The sequence below is a fragment of the Tympanuchus pallidicinctus genome, unplaced genomic scaffold, assembly GCF_026119805.1.
Source record: "Tympanuchus pallidicinctus isolate F22 unplaced genomic scaffold, pur_lepc_1.0 scaffold73, whole genome shotgun sequence".
Classification (NCBI taxonomy): Eukaryota; Metazoa; Chordata; class Aves; order Galliformes; family Phasianidae; genus Tympanuchus; species Tympanuchus pallidicinctus.
Genome location: NW_026294795.1, coordinates 81,384 through 100,143, shown reverse-complemented (window position 1 = coordinate 100,143; position 18,760 = coordinate 81,384). Strand labels below are relative to the sequence as shown.

Sequence of the window (18,760 nt, the reverse complement as noted above, 5' to 3'; positions counted from 1 at the left end):
ACTGCTGAGCCCCCGCCTTCATGGCGGACGTTGAAAAGCAAGGACAGCACAAGCTTCTCAGAGCACAGCTCTACCCCCTGCCCCACGCATGGCTGGGTGCAGAGCTGTTGAGGAGATGGAGAAGGGCGCTTGCTGACACAAGCCGTGGCAGTCAGACACAAACTGGACCTGGTGGCAGGCGGCTCTCGCAGCCAGCTGACGTCCAGACGCTGCCCTCCTCAAGAGACTCCATGGCGCGGCAGAAGAAAGCTGGGAAGATGCTTCTTCCTCCTGATGTTTCACTGGTGGATCCTTTCTGCAGGGTTCCTGTCCAAAAGGAGATTCTTAGAGATCAAGGCCATCAAAGACAGAGGGAAGCCAGCTCTATCCAAGAGCACAGAAGTTCCTGTGCACAGCCCTTGGAACTTCAGCTTCCTCTGAGACAGCGGCCATGTCTCAGCCAGGGGACGACCGCAGTTCCAATTCCTGCTCTGGGAGAGGAAAGGTACGGCTGGGTTTCCTTGGCTTGCTTCTTCTTCCTTTTTCTCACGTTTCAGGGAACGGCTGGAGCAGGGGGAGCCCTGCAGGTCCTTTGGGACCTCAGTCACCAGTTGCATTCTGCGCTCGCTGCTGACAGCCCGGGCTGATGGCGTGGGCATGACTGGGGCCCTATTTTCCCTTAGTGATAAAGAACATCTCAGCACTCTGCTATCCCATCTCTGGCACGACCTGGAAGCTCTGTGCAAACCTTGGCTGCCCGTTCCCTCCAACGTTTCTTCCTTTCTCTCCTCAGAAGCAGCGCGGCGCGGTTCCCCGCGTTTGGAGGCAGCAGCCAGCAGGCTGCCAGAGATCCAACGGCGCCTCGCAGCGCACAGAGGGACGCGATGGGGACGGGCCGTCCTCACTGCCACGCAAAAGTGAGTTTCTGCAGTCCTCTGTCGTGAAGGATGGAGGAATGCATGCTAGGTATCACTTCTGAGCGGCTGCAGTGCTGTAGCGATGTCCAGTAACCACGATGGAAGCATTAGAGAGGCCGACAGCAACAGCTGATGGCAGCAGCACAACAGAAGTCTGTGTATAAGTGGTGGTGCTCAGAGCTGAGTGCATTCCTTTTAGGGCCAAAAAATACCTGCCTCAACTTTTGCACCCGGTAGCGTTTTGTTTGCTGATGCAGCTTTGCTCTGCAGATTGCAGAGCAGTCAGGCAGTCCGGGGTTCCTCTGCTGCCATCTGACAGGAATGAGAGCAGTAATGCTTTGTGTAAGCACACTGCAGTCTGAACATCAGTTTCTGCTCTGGCTGTAGAACAGCGTCTTTTGGTTTTGGGGGTGGGTGTGGGCTAACAAGACAGGGCTGCTCCTGGTGTCTGTGCAATCACACTGGATCTGTTGTTGCAGGGACGGAGCCTGCGCGTCCGTGGGATGGTGCTGGGCACGGGGGGAAACGGAAAGCCTCCCCAGGTAAGAAGCTCCTGGGAGCTGTGGTGTGGGTGCTGCCTCTAAGCAGGGCTGCATGCAGGGCTGTGTGTGATGGAGGGGAGACGAAAGGGCGCTGCAGATCTGTGCTGACTGCAGAAGTGGCACAACGCTGTAGCAGCGGAAAGAAACGATGCTTGAGGAGCAGAAGTCTGTGGCTGGCAGTGCTAAAATGTTTGTCCAAAGAGATGCTCTTCATGTCTTTGTTTCCTTTCTGTCAGAAGCTGATGCAAGCAGCCTTCCAGCCAAGCGCAGCCTTGCAGAAAGGCAAGGCAGAAGCACCGAGTGTGGCACAGCACCCAAGAGAGGTACGGACACACAGCAGGCACCTGGGTTTGGTGCACTGTCTTTCTAGCTGGGCTCTCTGTCTGTTCTTTCTGGGACTGACGTTGCTGTGTCTTGCTGGAGGTATTAATCCCTGGGATCTACTATTACCTTCCTGTCCTGTTTTGTAATCTCAACCCAACGTGCTAAGATTCCATACTGTGCACGCTCAAGAACAGATTTCAGAGTATCGTGGCCCATCTTGCAGACTGAAAGAAGCACTGGACTCTCGTTGTATCTCCTCTCTTCTCTTCTCTTGATGATAACAGACAGAGGTGCTGAGCCCAACGGAAAGATCTACGCGAAAGCGGTGCAGGAGGTCCTTTCAGAGAGAGCTCGTCTGCAGGCTGGAGGGCTTCCTCCATCAGCAGGTCCCAGCTCAGGGGGAAGACCTGCCCCTGCCGTGTGCCCCCGCTCTGTCTCCAAGTCCCTGGCTGGAGGTAAACGCAAGGGCTTGGAAGAAGAGCAGCAAACAGCAGCGCAGCTGCCTGCTACCAAAAGAGCGAGGGCTGAGAGCGGAGGCAGCGTGCCGGCTCCAGCAGCACAGCCTGGGCCTGCTGCAGCACGGAGCTCCAAGCTGAGAGGTAAGCAGGTGCTGTGCTACCGCCCTGCAGGGCAGGTGCTGCCCTTATCAAGCACACGGAGGCTGCACGGGGTTTGCTTTGCTTTTTCCTTCTCTGCAGAGGGGAAAAGAGTTGAAGCCTCCAAAGTCCCAAGGCACTGAGGTGCCATGTAACCCCGCCTCTTTAACTGCACGCTGGTCTTCTGTTTGTCCCCCTGGAAATGGCATTCACTGAGAGGCTTCCTGCTCAAATTTCCCCTGTCTTTGTTCTGCCTTCTGCTTTTGCGGTACCCTGTTTACACCGTTCTGCTGCGGACAGAATGAATTCATTTTTATTCTTGCTTTATAGCAAGAAGACGACAACAAAAAGAGAGGAGAGGGCAACTGAAGAAGGCTTCCCTCAGGGCTGCAGCTGCACATGCAGAGGTGAGTCCCTGGTGAGCACAGACACGGCTCTTGTTGCCCTCAGTGCCTGTGTCTGACAGCCGTGAAAGATGCTGTGATGTCCTGAGGGCAGCGATGTCACAGAAAAACACCCCGCTGTGTGTCTGAGGAAATCACGCTGTCAGTGAGAGCTGCCCAGGGGAGCTTGGGTGCCTTCCTCTGCCTTCAGAAGGGCACCGTTGGTAACGGCCGGAGGGTTTTGCTGCCATAAAGAGCCTTGCCGTGTCGGGCACTGCGACCTTGCAAACCTCGTTCCCCCAGCAGAGCATGAATCTTAGCATAGGCAGCTGCTGTGGGAAGTAACGCCAGTGACCTGAATGGCAGGAACGGGCTGTGCTGCATGGGGCCGTTCTGCAAGTGCACTCATCAGCCTTGCTTAAGGAGATCTGCCCACATTGTTTCTGTCCTGTTTCTACACCCGCTCTGTTTCTTTCCAGTCCTCCGCCATGAACAGCCTGGTGGAGATGATGCAGAAGCTGCAGCTGAACGACTGAGAGGAGGAGCATCAGCAGGCAGCGCTGCAGTGCGCGGCGTTGCAGGGCAGCGTTCCGAGTGCCGCCCAACTCGGCATTCCTAGTTTGGTTTAGTCAATAAAAACATCACCATAGAGATCAACACAGAGCGCACGGCCCGATTTGTCCAGTGGCATCCATGAGCTGCTGCCCCAAGGACGTTCTGACGCACTCACATAACAGCTGTGCAGTCACACACACGTGTGCACATCCTTGCACAAGGGGAAAAACGGGGATGTGTAGGAGAAAACCCCAGGTTTAAGGGGAAAAACAGGGATTTCTAAAAGGAAAAGCCATATTGAAGGGGAAAAACCCCAGATTTAAGGGGAAAAACAGGGATTTCTGGGAGAAAACCACGGATTTAAGGAGAAAAACAGGGATTTCTAAGAGAAAAACCCATATTTAAGAGGAAAAACGGATATCTAGCAGAACAACCCAGATTTCAGGGGAAAAACTGGGATTACTAAAAGGAAAAGCCATATTGAAGGGGAAAAACATTAGATTTAAGGGGAAAAACAGGGATTTCTAGCAGAAAACCCCAGATTTAAGCGAAAATACCCCAGATTTTAGGGGAAAAACAGGGATTGTTCAACATCTTCACCAATGACCTTGAGGAGGGGATAGTGGCCACCCTCAGCAAGTTTGCTGATGATACCAAGTTGGGAGGATTGGCTGAAATGCCTGAAGGCCGCGCTGCCGTTCAGCGAGAGCTGGACAGGCTGGAGAGCTGGGCAGAAAAAAACACATGAGGTTTAACAAAAGCAAGAGTAGAGTCTTGCATCTGGGGAGGAATAATTGCATGCACCAGTACAGGTTGGGGATGAGCTGCTGGAGGGGAGCTCTGCGGAGAGGGACCTGGGTGTCCTGGTGGACGACAGGTCGGCCGTGAGCCAGCAGTGTGCCCTTGTGGCCAAGAGGGCCAATGGCATCCTGGGGTGCATTGCACAGAGCGTGGCCAGCAGGTCGAGGGAGGTGATCCCCCCCTCTGCTCTGCCCTGCTGAGGCCTCATCTGGAGCTCTGCGTCCAGTTCTGGGCTCCCCAGTACAAAACAGACAGGGATCTCTTGGAAAGAGTCCAGCGGAGGGCCACCAAGATGGTGAGGGGCCTGGAGCATCTCTGCTATGAGGAAAGGCTGAGTGAACTGGGTCTGTTCAGCCTGGAGAAAAGAAGGCTGAGAGGGGACCTGATCCAGGTCTATCAGTATCTGAGGTGTGGGGGGCAGAATGGCGAGGCCGGACTCTGTTCAGTGGTGAGTGGAGACAGGACAAGGGGAATGGATGGAAACTGCAGCATAGGAAGTTCTGCACAAATATGCACAAGAACTTCTTTACAGTGAGGTGACGGAGAGCTGGAACAGGCTGCCCAGGGAGGTGGGGGAGTCTCCTGCTCTGGAGATGTTCAAGACCTGCCTGGATGCCGACCTGTGTGACTTGGTGTAGGAACTGCTTGGGCAGGGGGTTGGACTCGATGAGCTCTGGAGGTCCCTTCCAACCCCTACAGTTCTGTGATTCTGTGTGATTCTGTGATCCCAGCTCATCCCAGCTTCATCCCAGCCCATCCCAGCACCACCCCAGCACAGCCCAGAATATCCCAGCACATCCTAGCTCATCCCACACCATCCCAGCACGATCCCAGCATAACCAAGCATCAAACCAGCATCATCCCAGCACATCTGACCACCATCCCAGCACAACCCATTCATCCCATACTATTTTGCACGATCCCAGCATCATCCCAGCACGATTCCAGCACCTCCCAGCCGCATCACACACCATCTCACACCATGACAGAACATCCCAGCACTTTCCCAGTACATCCCAGCACCATCCCACAACACCCCAGCATGTCCAAGGATGATCCCAGCACATCCCAGCACATCTCATTCCAGCCACTGCATCCCAGAACATCCCACCACATCGCAGCACATCCCAGCAACATCCCATCAAATTCCCACACCATCACAGCAAATCCCAGCCCCATCTCAGCACATCCCAGCCCATCCCAGCAAATCCCAGCCCATCCCAGCACATCCCAGCCCATCCCAGCACATCCCAGCACCATCACAGCGCATCCCAGCACCATCCCAGTAACATCCCAGCACCATTCCAGGAACATCCCAGCATGTCCCAGCCCATGCCAGCACCATCTAAGCACCATCTAAGAACCATTCAAGCACATCCCACACCATTACAGAACATCCCAGCACCATCCCACAACATCCCAGCATGTCCAAGGATGATCCCAGCACATCCCAGCACATCTTATCCCATCCGCTGCATCCCACAACATCCCACCACTTTGCAGCACATCCCAGCACCATTCCACACCATCCCACAACACCCCAGTATGTCCAAGGATGATCCCAGCACATCCCAGCACATCTCATCCCAGCCGCTGCATCCCACAACATCCCAGCACATCCCAGTACAACCCAGCACAATCCCAGCTGCATCCCACAACATCCCAGCTGGTCCCAGCCCCATCCCGGCACAACCCAGCACGTCCCACACAGTTCCACACCATCCCACCACCTGCCCATCACCTTCCCAGCACATTCACAGCACCAGCACACAACATCCCAGCCGCATACCAGCACCATCCCAGGACATCCCAGCACCAGCCCACCACATCCCAGCATATCCCAGAACCATTCCACACCTTCCAAGCACCATCCCAGAACATCCCAGCACATCAAAGCAAAGCACATCCCAGCATCATCCCACACCATCCCAGCACACCCCAGCACCTCCCAGCACATTCCAGGACATCCCAGCACATTCCAGGACATCCCAGCACAAGACCACCGCATCCCAGCATATCCCAGAACCATCCCACACCTTCGCAGCACCATCCCAGTACATCCCACCACATCCCAGCTCATCCCAGCACAACCAAGACATCCCATACTATTCCACACGATCCCAGCACGTTCCCAGCACCATTCCTGCACCTCCCAGCCGCATCAAACATCCTCCACACCATCACAGAACAAACCAGCACCATCCCAGCTGCATCCCACACCATCCCAGTACATTGCAGCACCATCCCACAACACCCCAGCACGTCCCAGCCCCATCCCAGCACAACCCAGCACGTCCCACACAATTCCATACCATCCCAGCACGTCCCAGCACGTCCCAGCACCATCCCAGCACCATTCCAGCACTATTCCAGCACATCCCAGAACAGCCCACACCATCCAGCACATCCCAGCCACTGCCCAGCCCAAGCCCTGCACTCCCCAGCATCATCCCAGCACATCCCAGCATCATCCCAGCACATCACAACACATCCCAGAACATCCCAGCCCCATCGCAGAACCATCCCACACTTTCCCAGAACATCCCATCACAATCCCATCACAACCCCACACCATCCCAGCACATCCCAGCACATCCCAGCACATCCCAGAACCATCCCAGCACTTGCATCCCATCCATGTATCTATCTAGAAACTCTGCTTCCCCAGTCCTTCAGTGAACAGACAGAAAGACACCCACCCTGTGCTGCCTTCTCCTTCACCATTTTCTTCAGGACATGGCAGAGCCTCTGCGGATATTCTCCAATTCTCCATGCCTCTTCTGTCTCTCAGGACCTGAACACAAAGCACAAAAATACATTTCAGACAAACAAAGGATTGAACCAAATGGTCTTTTTGGTGAAGTCAATAAAGACAACAGCCACCCCTGGGACGCCTGTGGGGCTCCAGCACGGCAGGCAGCCAAGGATTTTGGCCCGGCCTTCCCTGCAGGCACTTCTGCACCCAAAGCCTGAGGAGAACTTTCCATCACACGCTGCCATCTACGCAGCTGCGTAGCAGAGTTATGCAAGTTGCAGAGCTGCCACGTGGGCAGCTGGCTGGCGCTCAGCATCCCAGCACCATCTAAGCACCATTCAAGCACATCCCACACAATACAGAACATCCCAGCACCATCCCACAACATCCCAGCATGTTCAAGGATGATCCCAGCACATCCCAGCACATCTCATCCCAGCCGCTGCATCCCAGAACATCCCACCACTTTGCAGCACATCCCAGCACCATTCCACACCATCCCACAACACCCCAGTATGTCCAAGGATGATCCCAGCACATCTCATCCCAGCCGCCGCGTCCCACAACATCCCAGCACATCCCAGTACAACCCAGCACAATCCCAGCTGCATCCCACAACATCCCAGTACATCCCACCACACCCCAGCTCATCCCAGCACAACCAAGACATCCCATACTATTCCACACGATCCCAGCACCTTCCCAGCACCATTCCTGCACCTCCCAGCCCCATCACACATCATCCACACCATCACACAACAAACCAGCACCATCCCAGCTGCATCCCACACCATCCCAGTATATTACAGCCCCATCCCAGCACAACCCAGCACATCCCAGCCCCATACCAGCAAATCCCAGCCCATCCCAGCACATCCCAGCACCGTCACAGCGCATCCCAGCACCATCCCTGTAACATCCCAGCACCATTCCAGGAACATCCCAGCATGTCCCAGCCCACGCCAGCACCATCTAAGCACCATCTAAGAACCATTCAAGCACATCCCACGCCATTACAGAACATCTCAGCACCATCCCAGCACATCTCATCCCAGCAGCTGCATCCCAGAACATTCCACCACTTCGCAGCACCATCCCACACCATCCCAGCACAAGCCAGCACCATCCCAGCTGCATCCCACACCATCCCAGCACTATCCAAAAAAAATCTCAGCCCCATCCCAGCACAACCCAGCACGTCCCACACAATTCCACACCATCCCAGCACCCGCCCAGCACTCGCCCAGCACATCCCAGCACATCCCAGAACCATCCCAGCACCTGCATCCCATCCATGTATCTATCTAGAAACTCTGCTTCCCCAGTCCTTCAGTGAACAGACAGAAAGACACCCACCCTGTGCTGCCTTCTCCTTCACCATTTTCTTCAGGACATGGCAGAGCCTCTGCGGATATTCTCCAATTCTCCATGCCTCTTCTGTCTCTCAGGACCTGAACACAAAGCACAAAAATACATTTCAGACAAACAAAGGATTGAACCGAATGGTCTTTTTGGTGAAGTCAATAAAGACAACAGCCACCCCTGGGACGCCTGTGGGGCTCCAGCACGGCAGGCAGCCAAGGATTTTGGCCCGGCCTTCCCTGCAGGCACTTCTGCACCCAAAGCCTGAGGAGAACTTTCCATCACACGCTGCCATCTACGCAGCTGCGTAGCAGAGTTATGCAAGTTGCAGAGCTGCCACGTGGGCAGCTGGCTGGCGCTCAGCATCCCAGCACCATCTCAGCACCATTCAAGCACATCCCACACAATACAGAACATCCCAGCACCATCCCACAACATCCCAGCATGTCCAAGGATGATCCCAGCACATCCCAGCACATCTCATCCCAGCCGCTGCATCCCAGAACATCCCACCACTTTGCAGCACATCCCAGCACCATTCCACACCATCCCACAACACCCCAGTATGTCCAAGGATGATGCCAGCACATCCCAGCACATCTCATCCCAGCCGCTGCGTCCCACAACATCCCAGCACATCCCAGTACAACCCAGCACAATCCCAGCTGCATCCCACAACATCCCAGAACATCCCACCACATCCCAGCTCATCCCAGCACAACCAAGACATCCCATACTATTCCACACGATCCCAGCACCTTCCCAGCACCATTCCTGCACCTCCCAGCCGCATCAAACATCCTCCACACCATCACAGAACAAACCAGCACCATCCCAGCTGCATCCCACACCATCCCAGTACATTACAGCCCCATCCCAGCACAACCCAGCACATCCCAGCCCCATACCAGCACCATCACAGCACATCCCAGCACCAGCCCACTGCATCCCAACATATCCCAGAACCATCGTACATCTTCCCAGCACCATTCCAGAACAACCCAGCACATCCCAGCACCATTCCAGCACATCCTAGCATCATCCCACATCATCCCAGCACCAGCCCAGCCCCAGCCAAGCACACCCTAGCATATCCCAGCACAACCCAGCACCACCCCAGAACCATCCTAGACCATCCCATCACATCCCAGTCCCCTCCCAGCAAATCCCAGACTCATCCCAGCACAAACAAGCACCATCACAGCGCATCCCAGCCACATCCCAGTAACATCCCAGCACAAACTAGTACCATCCCAGCACCATCTAAGCACCATTCAAGCACATCCCACACCATTACAGAACATCTCAGCACCATCCAATCACATCCCAGCACATCTCATCCCAGCAGCTGCATCAAAGAACATTCCACCACTTCGCAGCACCATCCCACACCATCCCAGCACAACTAAGCACAAACCAGCACATCCCAGCCTCTTACCAGCACCATCCATGGACATCCCAGCACCAATCCAGGACATCCCAGCATATCCCAGAACCATCCCTGCACAACCAGCATCATCCCAGCACGTTCCAGCAGGATTCAAGCACATCCCAGCCCCATACCAGCACCATACAAGGACATCACAGTTCATCCCACACCATCCCAGCACTTCCAGAACCATCCCAGCACCATACCAGCTCATCCCAGATCCATCCCAGCACCTGCATCCCATCCATGTATCTATCTAGAAACTCTGCTTCCCCAGTCCTTCAGTGAACAGACAGAAAGACACCCACCCTGTGCTGCCTTCTCCTTCACCATTTTCTTCAGGACATGGCAGAGCCTCTGCGGATATTCTCCAATTCTCCATGCCTCTTTCTGTCTCTCAGGACCTGAACACAAAGCACGAAAATACATTTCAGACAAACAAAGGATTGAACCGAATGGTCTTTTTGGTGAAGTCAATAGAGACAACAGCCACCCCTGGGACGCCTGTGGGGCTCCGGCACGGCAGGCAGCCAAGGATTTTGGCCCGGCCTTCCCTGCAGGCACTTCTGCACCCAAAGCCTGAGGAGAACTTTCCATCACACGCTGCCATCTACGCAGCTGCGTAGCAGAGTTATGCAAGTTGCAGAGCTGCCACGTGGGCAGCTGGCTGGCGCTCAGCATCCCAGCACCATCTCAGCACCATTCAAGCACATCCCACACAATACAGAACATCCCAGCACCATCCCACAACATCCCAGCAAGTCCAAGGATGATCCCAGCACATCCCAGCACATCTCATCCCAGCTGCTGCATCCCACAACATACCAACACTTCACAGCACCATCCCACATCATCCCAGCACATCCCAGGACATTCGAGCCCCATCCCAGTGCATCCCACCACATCCCAGCACATCCCAGCACCATCCCAGCATGGCCCAGCACATCCCAACCACAGCCCAGCTCATCACAGCACATCTGAGCACCATCCCAGCACAATCCTGACATCCCATACTATTCCACACAATTCCAGCACTATCCCAGCACCATTCCAGCACATCCCAGCCCCATCACACATCCTCCACACCATCACACAACAAACCAGCACCATCCCAACTGCATCCCACACCATCCCAGTACATTGCAGCACCATCCCAGCACAACCCAGCACGTCCCACACAATTCCGGCACATTCCAGCACCATCCCAGAACCATCCCAGCCCTGTACTAGCATAATCCCAGGACAACCCAGCACCAGCCCACCGCATCCCAGCATATCCTACAACAATCCCACACCTTCCCAGCACCATCCCAGCAGATTCCAGCACGTCTCAGCATATCCCAGCATCATCCCACAACATCCCAGCACACCCCAGCACGTCCCAGCACATTCCAGGACATCCCAGCACAAGACCACCGCATCCCAGCATATCCCAGAACCATCCCACACCTTTGCAGCACCATCCCAGAACATCCCAGCACATCCCAGCACATTCGAGCCCCATCCCATCACATCCCAGCCACATCCCAGCTCATCCCAGCACAACCAAGACATCCCATGCTATTCCACACGATCCCAGCACCTTCCCAGCAACATTCAAGCACCTCCCAGCCGCATCACACATCCTCCACACCATCACAGCACAAACCAGCACCATCCCAGCTGCATCCCACAACATTGCAGCACCATCCCACAACAACCCAGCACGTCCCACACAATTCCATACCATCCCAGCATGTCCCAGCCATATACCAGCGCCATCCCACACCTTCCCAGCACCTTCCCAGCATCATCCCAGCACCATTCCAGCACCATTGCAGCACTATTCCAGCACATCCCAGAACAGCTCACACCATCCAGCACAACCCAGCCACTGCCCAGCCCAAGCCCTGCACTCCCCAGCATCATCCCAGCACATCCCAGCAGCATCCCAGCACATCGCAACACATCCCAGAACATCCCAGCCCATCGCAGAACCATCCCACACTTTCCCAGAACATCCCATCTGACGGAGACCAGCTCAAGACGCCTGGGACAGACGGGCTTAAGGCTCTGGTGGCGCAAGAAGCAAAGTTTATTGTTGTTACAGCGTTTTTATATCTTTTAGCTACAGGAGTATACAATACTTCAATCAGATAACATTCATGCAGCTGACAGCAATACATCATTACTTAATTAGCTCTTTGTGGATTATGGTCAGTACAGTGATCAAAAGGTGTTCTCTCCACAGAACATGTTCTGCTCTTGGTCACGGAACGAAGAAGCTGTAGCTTATGCTTGCCAGTTTCACATGGCAGTCCTTCCCTTTCAGGAGGGGCCGCGTGTTCCCTGTTTGACCCTTTCAGGCCAGCCAGGTCTGTTTTGCTTCACAGTCTTCCTCAAGGTTGTGGATGCTTCCTCCCTGGAAGCATTCAAGGTCAGACTGGATGGGGCTTTGAGCAATCTGGTCTAGCAGAAGCTGCTGTAAGCAGGGGAGTTGGCACTAGGTGATCTGAAAGGTCCTTTCCAGCCCAAACCCTTCCATGTACGAAGGAATCCTCCCTCTAGGCCCCATAGGTGTGATGATACTTTACAGGGCATCAGGATGACCGAGGCCTGTTCCCATCTCTGTGAGGTTTGAAGAGGCCCCCCCAGTTGATGGATACTGAGGCTGGATGGAAAACCAGGCTGCAGTAATTATTTGAAAAGATAAAGGCAGTGTAGCTTAGTAATAAGACTTGAGTACAGTTCTTAGTACTGCATCCCAAATGGCCTGCATGGAAAAAAAATCTGACAGCGTTTACAGAAGGCATGTATTCTCCCTTCCACAGCCTTAATTTTTCCACGTTGTGTCACATCTCTTCTTGGCACTGTTACGCATGCTGCCTCTGAAGTTGTTGCAAATCATAAATGGGAAATCCATCAGTGCCAGCAGGTGGCTTTTTCTTTACAATCATCCAATGTTCAGAGAATGCAGACAAGTTGTTTGGTGAATAACTTTTCTTTGTAATGTCAAAGCTGTGCAGCTGATAGCAGTTCTTGGACTGAAGCATTTTTACAGAGTGCAGCTCAGCTGCCTTTTGTGTGTGCAGTAGAAAATGTGGCTACATGTGTGCCCGACTTCAAACCACCACCTTTTGCACGTTGACTTTTGTGACTTACAAATTCTGAAATAGGTTTCCAACGAGGAGAGAAACACCAAGGAAAGATTTTTCTTTTCTTCTGACACGTCTGGCGTCAGAGGAAGCGTGAATGGTTCTGCATCCACGTCCACAGAGAACGGTGGGGCCAGTGCAGTTCACTGGCAGCTGCAAAACGTCTTCAGAACCGAGCCCTGAGGGGGCAGCAGCACAACAACAGCTCCTGCAGCTGCTGCGCTCAGCACATCCACACCAAGACAAGAGCAGCCAGCAAGTCCTCCAACTCGGGCATAACTACGGTCAGCCAAGGTCCTCTTCCACCCGGCTACGAGCTGAATGAATTTTTCTGCTGCCTTTTCTGTTCTCTTATTTTAAGCACACCAAAATACACGTCACATCTGCCTTTTGCTGCACAACAGAAATTGCCAACAGCTGTTAAAGTGAGGGTTTTCTAAACTGTTTGACCTAGTAGACCTTCAAGTGTGTGTGTGTGTGTGCGTGTGTGTGTGTGGTTCAATCAAGAAAGGAATTAAATTTTAAGCAGTTATGATGCTTGCTGTGAACTGCTAAGTCAGTGAGACGACTTGCTGTCCTCAAATTAGAAAGAAGTCCAACAGTAAGGAAGTGGTATAAATAAGCAGAAGGAAAGTCACTGTTGCAGGACATAATCTGCTGTGTGGCTTTAGATGTTCATACACTGCACCTCCTGAGAGCAATGTGGGCACAGATATTTCATACCCATGTGGAACTGGTCCAATGATTGGTCTGTTGCCTCAAAGATATGAAATAATACCTTGTAATAAATTAAATCTTATTATAAATAATATCTTAACTTTAAGAAATAGAAATGTTTGTGTACTCTGAGTGAGGGAAAGCAAGAGCTGCCTAATGTGAGTGGCACAATAGGGGAGTTAAATGTGGCTGCAGTTAAAGCAGCAGGTGGTGGAGGCTTGGATTCCCGTGCCTACAGGATAACCGTGACAGCAATTCTGAAAACATCAGTTGTTGCTTCACCCCTTTTATTTCATTAGAAATAGGAAATGACTGCGCGATTCCCTCCGTGTTGCATTTGATGCAAACACAGGAGTAAGGCAGCGTCCCAAACGCTGCATGTTCAGGAAATGCAACGTCAGTGCCCTGGTGCTGCACCGCCTGTATGTGATGTGCAGAGGGCGAAGGAGGCTGCGGGCCCTTTCCTCGGCTCCGGCTCCTCTGTGCCCTGTTGCTGGCCGCAGAGAAGGGCTGCCCGCTGGGCACAGGGAGCGCCTTCTCGCCGCCGTCCCGTGCCCTGCAGCCCCCTCCTCATCCCGTGCGGAACGCCGCTCCCAGCAGCACAGGTGCCATTGTGGAACCTTGCCCATGTCACAGCCGTCACCTTGGTCACTGCCGCCCCACCCGGCGCACTCGTCTCTGAGAGTGCTGGGCAGGTGGCAGCCATGTCCAGCACGAAGAGAGCGAGAGTGGAAGAGAGAGTGGTTATAAATGGGAAGAGGGAGCTGGGGGCCCCAGAACCGAAGAGGAGGAGGGGGCCCACCATGACCATCAAGCAGAGGAGGGAGAGGAGGAAGGGAGCCCGGTTCCATCGCGCCCGGGCCAGCGCTGTGAGCGACCATGGGGAGCCCATGGAGGTGGATCCGCCTCCAGAGGAGCCCATGGAGGTGGATCCGCCTCCAGAGGAACCCATGGAGGTGGATCCGCCTGCGGCACAGCTGGCCTGGCACCACACCACCGTGCCAGGCCCCGTGTTGGCGCGCTCACAGCTCCGCCATCGCTGGTCCGGGCGCTCGGCCCCTTACCCTCTGCGCGGCCCCCGCCCCCGGCATTAGCTGGGTGGCATTGCTGACCATCTGCTCCTCCTCCACCTTGTTGCTCCTCTGCGCTTCTGCGGGCCCCCAGTTCCATCTTCCTCCTTAGGAGTTAGGTCCCACTTCTGGGCTTTGTTGTTGATTTTAGTGTTAGCTTAGTTTTAGTGTTCAGTTTAGTTTTAGCAATAGGCATAGGTTACTGTTAGGAGGTTAGAGTTAGGCATAGGTTACTGTTAGGAGTGTAGAGTTAGGCATAGGTTACTGTTAGGAGGTTAGAGTTAGGCATAGGTTGACGCTGCCAACTGGCAGTAAATGCTGCTCACTCGGTAAGCCCTCCCCGAGTTGTCATGCAGAGAAATGAGTGCGACTGCCCTGAGAAGGGAGGTTTGAGGACGTCTGCGATGAATTGAATTTCCGTCTTGTGACTTTTCTGTTGCAGAACATCGAGGCATGTGAGTGGCTGAGAAATGGAGTTGGGACTCAGGGGAGCAATCGAGCAATGGGTGCCTGTGTCACAACCTTCCTGAGCGGCCCTTGCAAGGTAGGTGTGCCTTACTGTGAGCGTGCGCTGAGGCACTGCTGTTCAAACACAGCTGGTGGCACTGTCTGCAGCAGGTCTGCTTTCTGTTAAGCTTTGCCCTTCTTTTGTGTCCTCCTGTCCTTTTCAGCTCCTGCTCCCCTCGCCTTCCTCGGCATGTGGTAAAAGACAATGCAGCTGCAAGTTTCGTGTCCTTCGTTGTCATTGGGTCAGTAGAACAAGGAGATGTTCAGAACAGCTCTAAGTCAGCCTGTAACAGCAGTGTGCATGAGAGAATAACGACTCTTTCTCCCCTCTTGTAGAAAGCAGCCTCCTTGAGAGCAGGAGAGCAGCGGGCTGCCTGCTGTGTGAGCATTTCTCCCAGCTGAGATCCCTGAGCCCACGCTGGCGGAGAACGTGCTGCACCACGGTCTTTTCTGTGGAGCCACTTTGCAGCTGCTCTGTGCGCTGGCTGTAATCGTGCCCGTTTCCAGGTGCCATAAGCCAGTAAGTCGTGCTCTCTGAGGCTGATAGAAAGGCACGGGCAATGGGCAGGGAGGGAACAATCTGCAGCTGTGGCCTACGGTGCTGTGCCCGGCACTGCTGAGCGTGCCGTCGTTTGTCCTGCCCTTCCTTCCGTGTGCGCGTGTTCCTGATGCACGCCAGGAGCCTTGGGGTGCTGCTCATCTGCTGCTGCTGCTGCTGTGCTGTGTGTGCTGCCAGGCAGTGTCCAAGCCCTGTGCAGGCGCTGCCTTGCAGGAGATGGCTTTGGGTTCAAGTTCGTATAGGACTTTTGGGCAGGAGATAGAGGTGGAGTTTCTGGCGTGCCCTGATGGCAGGAAGGCGGTTTCCAGTGCTGGCAGCCACAGCTGCCCGGGCGGTGACTTGAGCTCCCCAAGCGAGCTGTCAGCCACTTGTTACCTGTGAAGGTTCCCTGACCGTTTGTGCCTTGATTCTTGTAGGACTGGCACAGTCTTGGGACTCGGTCTGGCGAGACAGTGAAGAAAGCCAAGGCAAGTGCTGCTCTGCTGAGGAAGGAAGCCCAGAAGGAGAGCAAAAAGAACCGAGAAGGGCTTGAGCGAGAAGGCCCACAGGGCACTGGAATCAGGTGGAATGCTTCCTCGGAGGTGGCACCAAAGGCAGCGGACTGAGTCAGCGTCCGGTTTTGTGGCATGGCCGTGCTTTCGCTTGTCACAGACAGTGCAGCAGAACTAAGGCACCTGGAAGGGAAGGGCTTGTGCTGCATTCCAAGCAAAGAGGGCTTGCCAGAGGCAGGTCTTCATCTATGGCAAGAGATGGAGAGGCTGTGTTCCTTCAGGCTGCGTCTCTTCAGGGCCAGGGCCGGTCTAGTATGAGATTGAAGTACGGCTAGCCGGGCCTGGAGGGAGAGGAGCTGACGTAGCCACAGGGTCAGGCTTCTCCTCGTGTCTGCCTGGAGGCTGAATGACTCATTGCTAAGCAGAAACCCTGGACGCTGGGGTTTCATTTTGGGCTGTGTTGATAAATACAACCCAGAGCCTTTTGTATTGAATAAAAACGAAACCAACTTTTTAAACACGGTGCTGCCTCTTTCCGTAGCTGGTCAAAAAGTCTTGTGCTTGGGCTGGCAATCGCAGGGCCATGAACTGGTCGGCTCTTTATCAACTGGGTGCTGTGTCACTGTGTCACCAAGGTGCTACGTCACGTGGGTGTTGTGTCACTGTGTCATCTGGGTGCTGCATCACCTGGGTGCTGCATCACTGTGCCACCTGAGTTCTGCATCACCTGGGTGCTGTGCCACTGTGTCACCTGAGTGTGGCGTCATGTTGATGCTTTGTCACTGTGCCACCTGAGTGCTGCGTCTCCTGGGTGCTGTGTCACTGTGCCATCAGAGCTCTGTGTCACCTTGCTTTTGTGTCACTGTACCACCTAGGTGTTGTGTCACTGCGTCACCTGGGTGTTGTGCCACTTTGCCACCTGGGTGTTGTGTCACTGTGTCACCTGGGTGCTGCGTCAACAGTGTGCTGTGTAACTGTGCCACCTGGGTGTTGTGTCACTGCATCACCTGGGTGTTGTTTCACTGTGTCACCTGAGTGCTCTGTCACCAGGGTGCTGTGTCAGGGTGCCACCTGGGTTCTGTGTCACTGTGCCAGCTGAGTGCTGTGCCACCTGGGTGCTGTGCCACTGTGTCACCTGGGTGCTGCTTCACCTGGTGCTGTGTCACTCTGCCCCTGGGTGCTGTGCCACCTTTGGTGTTGTGCCACTGTGTCACCTGGGTTCTGCATCACCTGGGTGTTGTGTCACTGTGCCACCTGAGTGCTGCGTCACTTAGGTACTGTGTCATTCTGCCACCTGGGTGCTGCGCCACCTGGGTGCTGCGTCATCTGAGTGTGTGTCACTGTGCCACCTGGGTGCTGTGGACTTGGGTGCTGTGTCACTGTGTCACCTTGGTGCTGTGCCACTGTGTCACCTGGGTGCTGTGTCAACAGTGTGCTGTGTCACTGTGTCACCTGGGTGCTTTGTCACCTGGGTGCTGTGTCAGTGTGCAGCTGAGTGCTGTGCCACCTGGGTTTTGTGTCACTGTGTCACCTAGGTGCTGTTCCAGTTTGTCACCTGGGTGCTGCTTCACCTGGTGCTGTGCCACTGTGCCTCCTGGGTGCTGTACAACCTGGATATTGTGTCACTGTGCCACCTGGGTGCTGCATCAACTGGATGCTGTGGACTTGGGTGCTGTGTCACTGTGTCACCTGGGTGTTGTTTCACTGTGTCACCTGAGTGCTTTGTCACCTGGGTGCTGTGTCAGTGTGCCACCTGGGTGCTGTGCCACTGTGCCACCTGAGTATTGTGCCACCTGGGTGCTGTGCCACTGTGTCACTTTGTTGCTGCGTCACCTGTGTGTTGTGTCACTGTGTCACCTCGCTGCTGTGCCACTGTGTCACCTGGGTGCTGCATCACCTGGGTGTTGTGTCTCTGTGTCACCTGGGAGCTGTGCCACTGTGTCACCTGAGTATTGCGCCATGTGGGTGTTTTGTCCCTGTGCCACTTGAGTGCTGCATCTCCTGGGTGCTGTGCCACTGTGCCACCTGGGTGCTGTGCCACTGTGTCACCTTGGTGCTGCATCACCTGAGTGTTGTGTCACTGTGCCACCTGATTGCTGCATCTCGTGGGTTCTGTGTCACTGGATAGATAGATAGATAGATAGATAGATAGATAGATAGATAGATAGATAGATGCACACAAAACAATTGCTGGATAGAATATTTTAGGTCTTCTCTGCAGTGAAAGAATTGAGTCGGATGGGGGGACACATTTTGAAAGTTCCCTTGCAAATTGTTGGGCCAAAGATCTTGGCATCAAGTGAACTGATCTCATATTCCCTTGCATGCACCAGCTGCTGGTAAAATCCAACTGCAGCGGGTTGTTGAAAACAATGTTGAAGGCAATGGGGGGAGGAACATGAGAGCAGTGGGAGAAGCATTTGGCAGAAGCCACCTGTTGGCCAGCGCTCAAGATCTATGAGCCTAGAGAGGTGCAGTGGAAATGCTGGTAGCACGAGGCATCTGACTGTGAGGACTGAAGGGAGCTGCTGTGCCACAGCCTGAGCCTCTGGTCGAGCGCTGATCAGCCCTGGGAGCACAGCGAAGGCAATGCGCTGTGCTGCTGGGAGGGACGGAGCCTGGCGGCGCCTCTCCTGGAC

General features: G+C 54.4%; 1 protein-coding gene across 1 annotated transcript; it reads left to right on the top strand.

Annotated features, from left to right (window-relative positions):
* Window positions 1-1,976: 1,976 nt before the first annotated feature.
* Window positions 1,977-3,500, top strand: LOC128072921 (zinc finger CCCH domain-containing protein 11A-like). Its single transcript, XM_052667148.1, has 3 exons — window positions 1,977-2,361; window positions 2,689-2,765; window positions 3,221-3,500. The coding sequence occupies exons 1-3, from the start codon at window positions 2,037-2,039 to the stop codon at window positions 3,275-3,277; spliced, it is 459 nt and encodes a 152-aa protein (XP_052523108.1). The 5' UTR covers window positions 1,977-2,036; the 3' UTR covers window positions 3,278-3,500.
* Window positions 3,501-18,760: the final 15,260 nt, after the last annotated feature.